The 17,651-nt window shown below is 45.4% G+C and overlaps 1 protein-coding gene across 4 annotated transcripts in view; it reads left to right on the top strand.

The window, feature by feature from the left end:
- LOC138261322 (uncharacterized) overlaps positions 1-17,651 on the top strand; it is an 888,401-nt gene that overhangs the window by 544,090 nt on the left and 326,660 nt on the right. For all 4 annotated transcript variants that reach the window (XR_011199068.1, XM_069210158.1, XM_069210160.1 and 1 more), the window contains 3 exons: positions 231-350; positions 5,560-5,652; positions 16,256-16,473. Coding sequence is in view for 3 of the 4 variants with exons in the window: in XM_069210158.1 (XP_069066259.1) it covers positions 231-350; positions 5,560-5,652; positions 16,256-16,473 (431 nt within the window). In the remaining variant the exon portion in view is untranslated. The remainder of the gene's footprint in view (positions 1-230; positions 351-5,559; positions 5,653-16,255; positions 16,474-17,651) is intronic.

The raw sequence follows: 17,651 nt of genomic DNA on the forward strand, positions 1-17,651 counted from the left end.
TTACCCAAATCAGTATCTTCCTATTGGAGTGCTAATAATAAGACTTGCTATTTTCAGAACCACATACACACACCAACTCCCTTGCCAACTTGGCTTGAATTTCTTATTGATATTTAGGTATTCCCTTCTTTGATTGTCTTTCAATGTTTACAAAGAAAAACAAACTCTTCTGCATATCTTAATCTTAGTGGTTTCAGGCACTAAATCTGTTATCTCTTCTTACTGAACAGGTTAGATTTCCACAGGATTTGGTCTTCGATGGTGAGCTCTTCTCAAAGCATATCAAACCTGAAGATTTCAACTGTGCTCTGCGTGGAAAACTTCTGATCAACCGAAATGATACATCTCAGGTCTGAAAACATATGAATGTTTTAAATTATAATAATTCAAAATTTGGGCATAATTCCACAAGGTTTAGCAAGGAGAGTTATTGGGCAAATGAGTATTATACATTTAGCACAACACTCTTAATGTGCATGTTGCCTATCACTCTTCAGACATTTCAAAAGCAAAAAGATTACATAATGTAAAGATGAAAAACAGCCAAAAAAAGAACAATTATCATGGGAAATGTGCTGTAACACCAGGTCCCACATCGATTACCCATTTCTTAGGGTAGAAGTAAGACTACTACAGTCAATGTTTAATTACAAAAATAGGAGCTCCTGTTTTCATTTTTTAGAAGCCAGTCATCAGCTCTGATGGATCCCACAGTTGCCTATTACCAGCGCTGCCAGTCTGATTCCATCTCATGATTCTGTCTTCCACCACCATGCACTTTCTGTCTCTATCAAACTCTTGCAGGTTCACTATGTCAGTGTTTAAAAAAGCAATTCGTCCTCCTTTCTTACTCTTACTCAAGTCTAATGTTGACAAATAAGTTTGGTTCTGGTGCTCACCATCTTTAACACCCTGCCACAAATCAAGCAGTGACTAAAGTATGCCTGTGCCAATGAATTATTGAATCCACAGAACTGGTAAATCTGGGGTTACGGCAACTGCATCAGTATTGTCCCTGAAGTTGGAAAGATAACTTTTGTGAAACAGATGCCGTACTAATCCATTGTATGAAATACGATCTTCGTAGTCATCATCTAAAGGTTGAAAACATGAAGACTGGTGACCTGAGTCACAAAGATCTATCATGGAAGGCAGAATTTAGTAATTTAGGGCCAGATGTAGCAAGCAGTTTTGCCCATTTTGTGTCTATGGGAAAATGTGTTCGTACATATTTCCCTTAGCTCCATGAAGACTATCGCCCTCATTTTGACCCTGGCGGTCCGAAGACCACCAGGGCCGTGGTGGCAGTCTCACCGCAGACGGGCCGGCGGTGAAGACTCCACATTATGAGATTGGCGGGTTGGCCTCTGCCATCCCGCCATATCCCCGCTTGTACTGCCAGGGCGGTTGAACAGCCGGAGATTAGCATCTCCAGCGGTATAATGAGTCAGCTTTCCGTCAGGGTTTCCGTGGCGGTAGCACCGCCACAGAAACCCTGGCAGAAAGGCTACCGGTGACTGGAAATTTATTTCCTGTCACCATCAGATGGCTCTCCCAACCGTCCCATGCAAACCCAATACCCCCCACGCCTTTCCATATCAGTAACCCATTCCACCTTCCCGCATACACCCACACACACACACGCACCCTGCATACACTCATTCACTTGCTCCGCCAGTATGACTACGGGAGGATTTCCTCCCAAATTGTGGCGGAAATCCTTCAGTACTCATAATATGTTGGTCGGAAGACCACCAGCACTGGTCGTTTTCTGGCGCCCGTGGCATCGGTGGGCTTCTGAAAAGACTGCCAAAGTCATAATGAGGGCCTAGGTCTACATATGGAGGATAGTTGACAAATAATCACAGCAATACACCTGGACATCCATGTTGCTCCCTGTTTTGCTTTTCACTAATAACCGAGCTGACAAAAGTCTCTGGAATGCACTTCTTAGTCCAAAGAAAACATTTATTATTTCACTAAGCAAGGTTCCTCAAAGGAGATTAGCATGTTGAAAGCACAAGTCTAAAAATAATCACAACAATGAAATGAAACATACCAAAATGATTCTCCACTGCAACATACACAGCAAATATATGTATCTATATTCTAATGCAAAGCAAATAATGAATTAAAAATGCATCACCGTAGGGCCTGTCAGGTGCTTCATCTTTCTCATGCCAGCAAGCTGATGACCCCGTTCGATTGAGAGAAAGGGAGGTCTCTGCCCTTACAGGAACTCTATATCAGGCATTCAACTTCTGAATCCTGATTGAGGCCACTCCAACTCTCACTGTCGCACCGGGTCTTTTTATATCTTAAAAAACCTACAGGAGCCTTCTGGAAAAACCCCGCGCAAGAAGTATTAAAACATGCTGGCTCGTTTAGGTATGCTTTGAAAATAACACATTGGGGTTTGGCCAGAATCCCAAGATGTCAAGTCAAAACAAAGCCGTTCCCTACCGTCTGAGTACATCCTTATCAACCAAAGCCCTTGGTGAGAAAAGGCACGAAAAAAAGACAGAATGCACAGTTTACAATGTGGAAAACTATGGGCAGCCTTTAACATGGCAGTGTCTAATGCTACGATAAAGTCAATAGGCAGAATGAATCTAAGGCTAAACTGAATACAAAATGTATTCCGCAACTGGTGAACACTGGACAGCTAATTCAGGTGCAAAGTGGTGCAACACAAAATCAGTGGTCAAAACACATATTTGACTACACTCACAGATTTCTGAAAGCACTCACATGTGCAAAAATGCTGCCTGTCTAAATTTCAGGCTAATGTGCATTTGCAATTTTTATTTTTTTACTCTATGTGGGAAATATTTGTCACCCCTGAAAATTGTTTTTCCCCCTCTAAACCCATATTTAGCATAGAGGTATCTCACTCCTATTCTCTACATTAAAAACACCCTTACTTTTGGGCTTAACAAAAGTAAAGTTGTATACATTTATCAAATGGAACCTATATCCCTAGTGGATATTCACAAACATGGAAGCTTGTAGGTGTTAACTTACTGTTGCAGGAAGACAGGGAGACTCATCCTAAGCCTAAATATGCTGTTTTGGTAACTCAACCAGACTGATGTAATGTGTGCATTCATAAAGCTGTTTGCTTTGGCCAAATTCTAACAGTATTAGTCAGGGTTGAGTAGTTACCCTTGCAAATGGCTTTCTTGCACACTGATGTTGAGTATACCTGAGTAAATCACTTACAAAATTTGATCCAAGATTACAGGAGGCTATACCACAAACTGAAGTGAGAAAAATAGTTTGAAAGAATGTTTTTTTTGTTCTTGATATGCTCTATCCTATGTGTACTCACAAAAATTTTACCAAAAACAGCATGTGATTTGACAGAGGACTGCATTGATGCCAGCTGTGGCAGTCAAGCGGGGCATGTTTGCCGGTAAGGTGGAGGTAAGGGAAGTGAAGACTATACTTCTAGTGGCTGAATTGCACAATGAGAAACCAGAAACCCTGGGATAAATCCTGGCTTCCTCACTTTACCAAACTGTGTGACCACAGGCAATTGTTTTATTTCACTTTCCCTCCATTTTGTCATTATTTTCATATATAAGAGGACCTTGAAATACATGATTGCAGGATGGGTCCTGTACAAAACCTTTTTGTGTGTTTGATTAAATAAAGTATAGTGTTGTTCAAGTATAATAAGAGCCCAGATTGCCCAAAGAGTGCACACAACAACTGACTTGCCACTTATTTCACAACTGGAATTGTTGTCAGGGTGGAGGGGAAATGAATGCTTCTAAAAGTATGTTTAAAAACTATCACTTTTAAAAAACACTTCTCAATGCACTTCTATAATCTGATCTACTAAGGTGAAACCGTTCTGCGTATTAATAATATACACTTTTTGAATTCTGAAGAAATTTAATAATATTTTTACACATTTGCTGCAAGATTTCATGAAAAATGAAGGTGTTTCTAAAGTTAAGCCATGCAGTACTCCCTAGTTAATCCCTTTTTATAGCATCAGTTAGCCTTTAAATAAAACCTTGCCTGTTTATTTTTGATCTTTTTAAAGCTTAGTGCTGAGTGGAGTAAATAGCGGACCAGTGTCAGGAGGGCCAGGGCTGGACTGGGAAACCATAGCAGCCCTGGAACATTTTGTCAGACCATCCCCCAAAGGGCGCCTAGCGGGGGAGCCTGACCATACAATGGGGCTTTCGGGGGTTCTTTAACCCCCCACCCCCCCAAGAAAGCTTGGGGGAAAATAGCAAAAACAGTGCATTCTACAACACATTTTTCATTAAATATTCAATTGTCTTAGCTTTTACAGAATAATAAATGAACTACAAGGTGTAGGATTCACCTCATTAATACTGGTAGGAATTTTTGCAGAGTGCTTGGTCTTGGGAATCATAAATTCAAGATTCAGAATGTAACACAGCAGTTAGGGTTGATTTTACAAACAATTTATTTCTGCCCAAACAAACCCTTATGAGCAAAATTAGGATAATCAAAGACTGGGTGGAAAACATAACTTTCTAGCCTGTACTTCGCAATTTGCACGCAACTCTATAATGGGGGTTCATAGCTCACTGTGCTAGATTATGATAATTTATTAACTGCACAGTAACAAGAGGACCTCTGTGACGAAAGCAGTATTCCGCTGATCTATGCACTGTTATATGTTCTGTGATCTGCATAGTACACGTTCCTTCCAACAGGCATATTTATCCTCTGTGCTCCCTTGGATAAGTCGAAACTGCCACTAGACAAAACCAAGATCTCTCCCAAGCAGGTGCATTAATCACCACATATCTCTGCACTTTTATTGTTGCTTGAAAACTTTTGACTATACAAGAAACTCTGCAGTGCTATTAGCAGTGTTACAAAACCGGCCCCCAGTAACAATGCTGCCCCCCACCCTTCCATCCTCCCTGAGAAATGCCCGATGCCTGGTACGGCCTGTCCGGCCTTGGGAGGGCTGCATGCGACCCCCAGATCTTACATTGAGTATCAGTGCTTTAGTCTACGATTTTCAAACTCGTGCATGTATGTGATCGTACTAGCTATTGATTTGTTATCCATTGTTGAAGTCTACATTACGGGTTCAAATGGAGGTCAAATATGCAGGAATGTGAGGATTAAGTGGGAGGGAGCGTATGGTAATCTAATGACGAATGGTAGTAAGGCAGTCATGTATAGGAGATATGTAACACCATTTGATAGGACTAGTCATGCAAAAACGCTCCATTTCGATGTGCATTGCTGGCACATAATTCCTAAAGATGAGAACTAACAAAATAGCCATGGGGACTCCCAGAATAACCATCCATACCATATTATTTAGCTAAAATGCTCCCTTTTTAAATTAAATATTGTTTTCAGCTTTTGTAATTGCCACGTTTTGGCCTACTTTCTGCAGAAAGGGGGTACAAGCAGCCCATCCTTGCCTACCCTAATCAGTTGGTGCTGCTTTTCCTTTCCCACATTGCCCTAGCGCAGTTCGAAAATTATGGAATCAGGATGCTTTTGTTGCTCGTTGGTGCAATAAATGTGTATGTTTTCTCTTTTTACCAACAGTTTAATCTTCAAATGAATGGATCAAGTAACGCCATTGGATTTTATTCTCGTTTCACTCATCCGTATCAATCTCAAATTCCACAAAACATACAGGTATAGTGTACGCATTATATGAAATGAAGTATTACACAGCACACCTGTCATTTTTGTTGATTATACATTAATGTAGACATCATGTGAAATATATTTTGACAGAAGAGGAGTAGAAGTCATATTCCAGAAGAAGCAGGAGCAAACCACAAGTCCTAGATGATGGATACCCTTGCCTCTCTCCTCTCTTTCCATGAAACCTCATATATTCATCTATCCGTCCATCTGTACCCATCCGTCTCTGTCCATCATTCCATTCATCCATCCATTGACCCATAATTCCTAAATTCATTCTATCATCTCCACATAATTGCCTTCTGCTTCCCTCCCATCAGTTCATCCCTGGTGTATTAATGCAGTACAGCTACCTGTACCTCTAACCCTGATATCACCTTAGTATCTTTCATATTTCATCCCATTCATCACTGAGGTGGTCATTCTGACCTCGGCGGTATTTTCTCCAGACCGCCGAGGCCGGGGGAGACAGAATACCGCCATTGCCGGCGGTATTCATGCCTCCCTATTCTGACATTTCCGCTGGGTCAGCGGACGGTAACAGCGTTACCGTCCTCTGGCCCAGCGGAAATGGCACATCAACATTGCCGCCGGCTCGTAATAGAGCCGGCGGAAATGTTGATGTGCAGTGGGTGCAGTAGCACCCGTCGCGCATTTCACTGCCCGAAATTCGGGCAGTGAAATGCGCGATGGGGCTATGCCTGGGGGCCCCTGCACTGCCCATGCCAAGTGCATGGGCAGTGCAGGGGCCCCCAGGGGCACCCCCAGTCCCCTTACCGCCAGCCTTTCAATGGCAGTGTGTACCGCCACGGACAGGCTGGCAGTCGGGGACTCATAATCCCCAGGGCAGCGGTGCTTGCACCGCAGCTCTGGGGATTATGCCCGCCAGGCTGAAGCCTGGCGGGAAAGTGGAGGGGCCGGCAGTATGACCGTGGCTTTTCCGCCACGGTCAGAATTGCTGGCGGAACACCGCCAGCCTGTTGGCGGTGTTACCGCCAACATACCGCCGGCCGCCAGGGTCGGAATGACCCCCTGAGTCTTTTGTACCATCTTTTCACGGTTTTGTTGCTCCTTCTAGCCAATTAAAACTTTTTCCATTATTTCAACCAGGGCTACAGTCCCAGTAAACTGACTATATTTTTTCCATATCTCTCTCCTTCTCAGGAAACTACCTTCATCACCCCTCTTCAATCGACGTTTTCTCCTAGCATCATCCCATCTGTCTCTCCCTCATTCCGTTAATGAAACCCCTGATCATTCCTTTGCCCACATTAATTTTTACCCCATCCTTCTAACATATCACCTTGACATAACATTACATGTGTATTTGTACAGCACACCTTGACCCACAGGACTGTCTTCCATCTGAGTAGTACATTATTATTTTTTAATGGTACTCAATATATCACCCTCAGAAGGATGAATGGCTGACTGGACCTGCCAAGATTTGAACCTGTGACCATGAGGTCAGACACTGCTCCCTGTAGTGGATGCATCAATACACTGTGCCACCAGACACAGCTTTTCTCTCACCTGTCAATTCCACAATTGTCTCTCTGCATCTGCATATGACCATCCCTGACTCTGTACTTCGATAGCAGGCCTCCTTCTACTAGGTCATCCTCTCTCATTCTTTCACAATTAACACCTATCTTTCCCTTATCCTAGCCAACAACGGAGGTTCACTGCCATCCATTCCCTGTCACCTGTCACATTCACCCATGCCTCATTCACTTGTTCCTGCTGTAATGTCCATCCATGCCTCTAATTTTTGCCCTGACTCATATCACATCCATCTTGCTTTCTTCGTGTGCAATATTTACTCATCCTACCGTAATTATTCCCTCACATTCTTTTGTATTGTTTTTCCCTTTGACCATCCATATCATCCAGCCTTGCCTCCCTTCACCTCCCACCACATTGATTTTTCTACTGCATCCACAATTCTTGTATATTTATGATTTGTATAGTGCCTTACCGCTCTGAAGAGAAATCCACACTATGAAATCTCTCACACACACAGACACACAACCCCACACACACACACAGACACTCCCCCACACACAAACACGCACACTCACAAGTATAGAATCCTTGTGAGGACTATGTATGGCTACCTGCCTTGTGGAGACTAACTTTACATATCTATGGCCTTCCACCTCTGAAAAGAAACGTACGCTAGGCAATATCACTGATACACACAGACACACACAAGCACACATGTGTAGCATCCTTGAGGGGACTATGTGTGTGCCTTGTGGGGACTAACCTTTGTTGCTCGAAAGTGAATTTACCTTGCGAAACCAATCGACAAGTGGGGTTTGTCAAAGCAGGAACAGTTTGTTTAATTAAACATTACGACTGGGAGAACAGTTACAGAACAGGTGTCTGAGGACTTTCTCAAAGTACTGAGAGGTGTTTTATACATTTTTCTGAGTACCATAAAACAATGTAAACATTCCTTTCCTGGTCAAGAATATGAGCAGTTAGCTTGGAGTCATAAACAAGGTCCTGATAACAAATGCAGATGGGCCTCGACCTTGTGAGGACACAATGAAGGGCAGTGGATAACATGTCCAAATGTCCAGCCTGAGGGCTCATGATTGCTACATGTACTGTGTGTGGTGTGTTCTGATTGGCTGAGTGTTCTAACTACATGTGACATTGGTCTATAGGGTGTTTGGGAATGTGTGTACCCCTCCGGCCATGTGTGATTTATTGGGGCTAATCTTCTGGGACCATGGTGGTGTCGCTGCACCTGTCTGTGGGACTGACCCGAGCCTCCTGTTTGCACGTTTGTTTGCTGGCTACGTGCTGCCCCACCTGTGACCTGCCAGTTAGCAACCTCAAGCCTAGGTCTCAGAGCCTGCCTGACCACATGCTTTCGAGTCGGGGTTGACTGATAGTTCATGATGGGTGAAGTCGACAATAACTATACAATTTCATTAATCTATGTAAACATATCATGGTGTGTATCGACTGTGATTTTTCCAATATTAACGTTCCCCCCTCTAGTTGAATTCTTAACTACACCCATACTTCTTGACAGTCAAATTATTGGGCACTGTTCGTCCTATTTCCCTAGTTACTTGCGCTCTACCCAACTTGAGGACTGCGGTTTTACAGCAGGAAACCCCCACTTGCAGGAAAACACACAGGAACAATAACATTATGAAAATGAGCAACAATGACGTACACAGACTGGTCAACCAGGGTAGTCAGACGAACCAGTTGTGAACCACTCGTGCTCAGGGGCACCTCCCTCCTCACACATGCCTCTTTGTAAATGGTGCAATGCTTGGATGGCAAGAGTTAGAGTTCCATTGTCCATGTTGTTGCCTGGTATAAATGTGCAGCAGGAGGCACCAGTCTTGGGGCACACCCCTCCCTCCATTGCAGTCATTAAGTCAAACACATGTCGATGTGGCAACATCATGAGGTGGATGGCTCCCAGTTCTGCATTTATCAAATTAAGGTTGAGCTCAGTGCTGTTCATCATCTGGAACATTTCCCACCTGGTTATCTGTAACCAGTGGGTGTTTGCTTTGTCTGCACGGTGAAGAAGGGTATGGACCCTCCTGCCGATACTTGTGCGTCGGAGAACAGTCTGAAGTTTTCTGAGATGTCCATGCACTGAGCCCAGCCAAAATAACCAGCATTTCTTTTTTCTCAAGCCTGATGCAACTGAGTCATCTTTTTTAGTGGGTGTTGGTACAACTCTGACAGATCTTCTCCAGGAATGACCAGGGTCAGGGTGTGTATGGTGACAAAGATGCAGAGTCCACGCCATCCAGGGAAGAGCTGAGTCTAGTAGAACTAGCTTTATGCCAGTAAGAGTCCATCCTTGTGGTTGTGCCCATTGCATGTCCAGAATGGTCAGGATTGTGCCACAGTTTTCATTTGTTTCCAACTGAACCTTTCCTTTGCCTCTGAAACACAAGGAATAAAGTGTGAGTTCCCGTACAGTTAAGGGTTGCCCCTTCCCTTCTATCTCTCTATCTCAGAATCCCAGATTTCCTGACATGGGGTATCTATGTTGTTATTCAACCACCCTCTACGAGACTCATTTCCCTTTGTATTAAGACTGGAACTTTGTGTCTGGGGTCTATGTTTTATTAATGAGGGCAGCTCCAGATATTTTAGGTGCCACCCTGGAACCACGGATGGAAGCGGGAACGGACTTGTGTGGTGGTTTTGCTACCTCCATGAGTCTCTTTTCTGGAAGGTCTTGGGGCAAAACAGTATCCTCCCCTCTGGTGCCGTTCCTGTGCATCCTATCTAGCTCAGTTTGGATGTCACTAGGCTTGGTGTGATGGTACAGTGCAGTGCGATTGGTCTCGTACCCGGTCAGATTCACTGCTACCCTATGGGGTTCTACTCTAGTGATTTGTATTTTGGCCCTAATCCTACATATCCATAGGTGGAGAAGGCACTTAGCTTTTGCAATTTGCTTTTTCAGGGGCTACGTCTTGGGTCATCAACAATTATTTCTTAGCAGATCCTGTACTTTTCTTTGGAGGTGTTTTTCTTCCACACTTCATTCGTATCTGTTGTAGTGAGGCACCAGGGAGTGGCCCCACTCAGGGTATTTTCTTTGTTAAAAAATGGGCTATCTTACATGGACTTATCAATTTATATGGGTGAGGCACCAGGGGCGGGCCACACTCTATTTGAAATAAAAAGGGTTATTGTTTTATATGGGTTGTTGGGCTTCCCTCCTTTCTGTGCCTGACAAGGTGTATGGTGGAAAAGCATTTTTATTTTTACGGGGTGATCTTGGACCATGTGGGTGCTTGTAATTAATGACTAGCCCTCTGTTGGCATCACCAGCTCTCCAGTTTCCTAGTGTGTGCATGGGGGTGTCATTGGTGTGGCTGGTGTCCTTTAGCCTACACATGCACTAGGAGATATATAAAGGGGAGGCGTGTCAGAACTGAACATTTCTGGCGATCGCAATGTGCCTTGATGTCACGTGTATACCCCTCTAGTCCGGGCATTTAACGTGCAACATGATCCACCCTATTGGTGCCAGGTGTTTTGACAAAGCCCCTTTTCTAGAGGCTTCTTTTGGGATAGTCTTGGACTTCTTTTCATTGCCATTTGGGCACTTCCCTAGATCTTAACATGCTGTTATTTTCAACTGTCATGAATGAGACCGGACTGGAGAGTTGTTCCCCTGCCCCCACATGCCTCTGAATTGCAGTGTCTGACATTGGGAGTATTGCCTCCTTCAGATGGTGTGTGTACGGACTTCTGTTAGGTGATTGCTACACCTGATACTGGAGTGAGAATAACTCTGCATTCTACCTGCTTCAAGGTGTGATGGGCCTTTTCAGACTTCCCTTTCCCCTTCCCCCACCCCCCTCGCTGGCAGAAAAGAGTAGGCAAAATATTGCTACATGAAGAGTCCAGTGCAAGGGCAAGAGCTTATTGACTTTACTGGACTGTGACAGCTAGTTGTTATGGTGAACCCCCTCTACTGGCTCACCACCATGCAGTGCTTCACAATCTGGTGAATTTTGTGCATGTGCTATGGAGGTTATGAGGTCTTCACTATCCCAAGCTTATGACAAATCTGGTTCCCGACACTGGAGGACAGCATTGTTTTGGGAACTAAAAAAAGGGGGCCTCTATTTGGCTGGAGGCCTTTTAGCTTTTCTGGGGCACTAATGCTGTTGGGACTACATGTCACAAAGAAATTTTGGTCCCGCCTGGGTGTCCGAGATTGGGGGCTTTCCAACTTGGTGAATGGCTTCCGCCCCACTTGTGGGTGCGAGGACCTGGGGTGCCTGCTTTCAAGCACTGGTTGCAGATCTGCCCTGCTCCCCCCTTCAGACTGCCGCATAGGGTATGGCCATCCAGCTCTGCCCTGGGGTATCAGCAGCGAGTGGGGCCTATGCTTCCACAGGCATCTTGAATGGCAGATTTTTGTGAGGATACCCAATCGACAAAACACATGCAGCAGCCCTGAGCCTCCTGAAGGCAAGTAAAGGCTTGAATCTCTAATATTATCTTTTGTCCTTCTTTTGAGATTTTGTACAGTAAATTTTAATGTATGTGTGAAATGGATGCTTCGCATTGGGGGTGTTACCTTTACTGCACATTTGGCTTCTGCAGGTGTGTGAAGACATTGTTTCTCCAAAGTCATCACTCCAAGCCATGGTTATATCCCTGGCTGTTGTTGGCCTGGGTTCCTTGTTTGTGGTTGCTGTTGCCATGTGTTTTTCCAACTACCTGACCCCACTGCAGTGGTGCAGCAGTGGACTGACTTCTCTGCAGCTGAGTTTAAGATGCATTCAGGTTTCTCTGTGTTTGGTTTTATGGAAAGAGATTTTTAGAGGGACTGACCCTGGCTCATCAACCTTTGTTTGTGATATGCCTTTAGCCGACATTTATTGGTCATGTGGCCCATTCTTTGGCAATAGTAACATTCTCTAAGGTCTGGCTGCTGCCAACCTCAATGGTTTCTGCCGTTATAGCTAGTTTGAAACCCTCTGGGGTTTTGCGGTGGAGCCCCCTTTAGTTCTGGTCTCATCTGCACGCTAACGGCCAACCTGGCCCCATCGAGGGTGGTCCTTTTCAATTTATGTTGGACCAACATAGCAGTGTCTCTCTGGGCTTGCTCCTGTCTTTCCCTGTCCTTTTCTGGTTTCTTATTGTGATAGTGTAGTATGTGAGCTTGTATCTCCTGCCAGGGTTTGGTGTCTAGCCCTACTGTGCTGTCTAATCTGCTTTGTATTTTAGTGGGCTGCCCCTTTTTGAGGATATTGTAAAAGAATATGACCTGGGGGGCCGGGCTTGGTCCATGGCTGTCCTGTCTCTTGTCCCCATTGTTCTCTCATCCTATCTAAACAAACCGGTAATGCTCTCTGCCATTAACCTTCTTACATCTGAGCAGACAGGGAATATTTCTCTCAGGGCCATCTATATTTGGTACTTGTATGAATTGAATGCAGCACCATCATGCGGGCTAGCAGGTGACAGAATGGTCACGCAAAGATCTCGCCTTCCTCTCAGGCCACTATCTCGCTTGAGGTTAGTTTGTCCTGTACGCTCAGGAGGAGCAGCAGACATCTTCGTCGCTGTTCTCCTTGTGTGCACACAGAGGTGCCATCTAGATTCTCCTGTGTTTAAACTGAGTTTGCACAGCCTACCGTGGTCTCCTATGTCCTGGTCAGACACTCTCCTACTTTGATGATCTGAAGAGGCTTGGATCCCGGCCAGAAGCCTTTACTCTAGTTCTGCCTCAGACTCTTCCAAGAAATGGTGCTCTGTACCTACCCTCACACTGCCCAGGTGGAGGGTGTGCCGCTCTACTGTCTTGTTTTGCTTCTAGGGTCTGTGCTTCCAGGGTGCAAGGTCTCTCTCTCTCTCTCTCCTTAGTTTGCACCTTTCCTCTAAATCCCACCTAGATTGCCTGCTTCGTTGTGAACTTTGCAGTGTTCTTTTTGGTTGGGACTTGCCCTCAAACTTGCCTTCTGTCATTTCTTTGGCTACCTGAGCAAACCCTGTGACTCCCTTCTTGTCATCGGATCCCAGCGGACTGGGACCCCTTTCTTCACCCCTGCTAGTTGTGTCACTGTCCAGAACGGCTGTGAATCTCCCTGTCACTCAAGCGTGTTCACCAGAACCTGTGGGAGTGCATATTCTCAGTCCTGCTGAGGTTCGATAGGCTGAATGTGACAGACAGGGGTTGAACTTAGGGGAGCTCTAGAGCTGGACTGGGGTGGTGCTGGGAATACCTGGGCCTGTTGGCCTGTCAGTCTGTCATGTCGGGACTTAACGGTTTGTTGTTCAGTAGGGGATCCACTAGCTCCCTTGTCCGGCAGACTGGTCTAACCTAATGCAGGAATAGCAGGCATCAGGGAGGACACCTCCATTCCTGCATATGGCAGAGGAGGTGCAGACTCCTTGCTTGCTGACTGTGGGTTAGATTTATCATTCTGGGCCTCCTCGAAGATGGCCCATACTTCTAGCAGTGCTTCTCTTCTGTCCTTCTTTTGCCCTATGTACTTGGTCCGTATATGTGTCCTCAAGTGTTCGATTATGTTAGTGTCAAAGCTTACCTCCTTTGACTATGGAAACGTGTGTGTCTTAGTGTGTGTGTGTCATACGTGCCAAACCGTGTTACGTTTTTTAGCCTATGTGGGGAACCTGGTTTGCATGTGCTTTAGTGATGACTCCATGATACGTTGGGCAGGTTTTTATTGACTATTCCACTTCTACCTTTTCTGATTTTTAGGGAATCCTAACTTATGTATGTCTAGCTTTTCTCATTTTAGGGAATCTTAAATGTTTTTCTCAGGAAATATGTAAACAGGGATTGTTAATTCTATTCTGGTAGTGGGGATGTATATACAGACGGATTGTTAATTCTAACTACCTTACTACGTGCTCAGTTATTTACAGATGCATCAACATGAATGTTTCACAAACAGCAATGCATATGAAGGGTCACAACCTGGAAGAAACTGCAATTGTTAGTTCAAAACATCATGAATTTTGACATCAAATAGCAAACTTTACATTTGCATTAAATAGCAATTGTGAGAAATAGCAACACCTTCATATTGAACGTGAGTCACCAACAAATGCAACATTCAAGGTAAAACACATTTGAAATAATTTACCAGCACCAAAATATCAAAGATACATCATTTTTCAAAATCAGAAAAAAACTGACAGGGAAAAAATTATGTATTTGTCAAAAATACCGTAGCCTGCTCCTAGCACATGCTATCCTGTGACCAGGGGAAGCTCTGCGCTGTACACGGGACTAAGTGAGCCTAATAGTCTGTCAACTTCGGCCCAAGGACAAACATAGTACAATTTATGTGGAGAAAAAGGAATAACTTGATAACCACATACCCTTCTTACCCAAACACAAGCTACACCTAATATCCCAGATCCAACTCTTTTCTCTAATGTCCACATCACACCCTAAATCACACCCTAAATCACACTCATGGGTCATGCGTACCATCTGTATCACGCCCAGCGGTCCAAACGAACAAAGCCTCTCACTTCTTGCAGATACCAACAGTGTTAAGAAACTAGTAGCACTGGAAACACCTTTTAGACTAAAAAAATAAGGTTGAGGTGTGGGCCCTATATCATACCCAGGGCCTATGTGTACCATCTGTGTCAAACTCAGCTGTCCAAGTGACTAAAAAAAAAAAAAAACACACCCAATGTCACACCCAGGGGACAAGCGTATCATCTGTGTCATGCCCAATGGTCCAAGCGAACGAGTTTCAACCCTGCGTCACACCCAGCTGACACTGTGCGTACTGAAAATGTTACTAAAGTAGTTCACTGAGAATACAAAGAGGGTCAAAATAATGAGTTTGGTTTTGTTATTATATGTAAACGTATCATGGTGTACATTGAAATCGATGTTTCCAATATTGAAACCTTACTTACCTGTGGTCTTCCATGTTTGGAGAGAAACTTACACTATGTGATGACGCACACCCACACAGACACTTTGGCCCTCATTCTGACCCTGGCGGTCGGCGGAGAGACGGCGGTCGGACCGCGAACAGACCGGCGGTATTAAAAATGGCATTCTGACCGCGGCGGTCCCCGCCGCGACCGACCGCTACTTCTCCACTCCGACCGCCACGGCGGTCATGACCGCGGGGCTGGAGTTTGCGCACTCCGGCCCGGCGGTCGTCCCAAGACCGCCAAGGGTATTATGACCCTGCCTACCGCCGCGGTTTCTTGCGGGCGGGAACCGCCGTGCGAACCATGGCGGTAAGCACTATCGGGGCCAGGGAATTCCTTCCCTGGCACTGATAGGGGTCTCCCCCACCCCCCACTACCCACCCGAGTCCTCCCCCCACACCCTCCACCCCCCTGCCACCCCCCAGAGGTGGTACGAACCCCCTCCCCACCCCCACCCCGACATGCACATACATGTACCCCGACATGCACACACCCCCAACATGCACATATACACACCCCCTACACACACATACACAACGGGGACACATACCCGCAAACATACATGCCGACATGCGCACCTGCCGAACAGCACACATTACCCATAGACACAGCAGCACCCCCCGCCCGCATACACGCACTCACACACCCCCTCTACACACTCACACGCACACCCCCATGCACGCCCACATCACACAACACCCCCCCACCCCCTCCCCTCACGGACGATCAACTTACCTTGTGCGTTGGTCCTCCGGGAGGCGACGGGAGCCATAGGGACGTGACCGCCAACAGAAGACCGCCAACAGAAGACCGCCACACAGAAATGTGGGTCGTAATTCTGTGGGCGGTGTTCTGCTGGCGGGGCGGTGGAGGTTGACCAGTCTCCACTTTCCCGCCGACCGCCAGTGTGGCTGCTGGCGGTTTTCCGGCGGAACGCTCCCAGCGGTCAGAATGCGCACAGCGGCACACCGCCGCGGTCGGCGGTCTTCACCGCGGCGGTAACTCAGCGGTCTTGCGAAAAGACCGCCAAGGTCAGAATGAGGGCCTTTGTTTTTATCCTTTTCACTCATCTAGTAGCCCATTTTGAAAAACTGATTTGTCCCATATGCAATTTCTTGATTTGTATTTTTTTTTTAATGATCAGGCACTTGCCATGGGTAAGAAGTATGGGGAAAAGGGTGTGAATGGCACACTGACCCTTAGCGTTGGAGGTAAAAGTCTGGCTCATTTCGAAGTCGATGTCAGCAGTGAGAGGATGAAAAACACAAGAATGATTTCCCTCAGTGCACTTTTGCACCAGTCCATCTTAAAAGAACCTCATCATGCAAATTTAAGGCTCGTGGGGAAAGCCTCTCCTTCGAGGTAAGACCGAACATTGATGCATACGTCTAACTAGCCTCAGAAAGTTGTGTTCGATCCAATCGTTGTTACACTTAATACAAAATGTTCTCTCTAACAGTTACTTTTGCGCACTAATTCACTTGCCAGTTTTTCTCTGTGGAAATATGATGCTCCATTTTGTAAAGTAAAAAGAAAACATTACGCACCATTCCCAGGGCCATTCCTCTTACCAGAAATCGTGAGGCCATTATTCTCCAAGCCGGTTAAAGATTACTTATAATGAAGTCTTTCGTCTTTAAAAGTAGCTGAGCGACAGGCGGGAATATTGACATATTTCTGAGTTTCATTAGGGGAGTTTTATTTGGTCTGCCTCACGGCACGTCTGACTGGACATGCCCTGTGATCTGACATGCCCAGATTCAGAACCCGCCTCATTGCCAAAGTGGTGTCAGAAGTGCACAGAATGTTTGCCGTGGCAAAACCTCAGCTGCACCGCCTGACATGGCTTGGGATTGCAAAACCAAAATGTGTGATGTACTGAAGTGACATTGAATTGAGTGTTTGCTGAATGTACATGCAGCCCACATATAAGTGGGTGAGTTGCAATGCTAGCAGTGCAGCTCCTTCTAATACTCACAAGATACAAGGCACCAAGGCAGTAACCCCTCTCCATGTAATCCCTCTCCATGTTAATGCTAAGTATGCGCACTAATAATGTACGCCGGATGTCGCCTAGGAAGCGATAGTATCACTGAGCACAAGGCAGCCTGGTTACTTAAGAGTTACTTTTTAAGAGTATCTTTTTTGAGTTATAATTTTTTTGTTTGTCTCATTAATTGCTAATATCTGAATTTTGTGAGCTAGGCCTAACTTGCATTGGGACATACGTAGGCTAGTAAGACCCCATGCCCTGTCATTGCCTGTAATAAATGGCAGTTTGTCATTACACTGCCAACTGTGACAACTCACATATGACCCACGATACTCCTGCCTTTTTCTGTTCTTACCGTGAGTTGTGTATGTAGGTGGCACTGTTGGGTCTCTCAGTGGTGATGGTGTTCTAGTGACTCCATGGGGCTGGCGTTCACCAAGGCCTACTCCCTGGAGAGTTAATATCTTACCCTCCTCTGCAACAGAGACACTTCTGCTCAGTGTTGTTAATGCACACTGCATAAATATACTAGGTGTGGGGGAACCAG

The sequence above is a fragment of the Pleurodeles waltl genome, chromosome 10 (assembly GCF_031143425.1).
Source record: "Pleurodeles waltl isolate 20211129_DDA chromosome 10, aPleWal1.hap1.20221129, whole genome shotgun sequence".
Classification (NCBI taxonomy): domain Eukaryota; kingdom Metazoa; phylum Chordata; class Amphibia; order Caudata; family Salamandridae; genus Pleurodeles; species Pleurodeles waltl.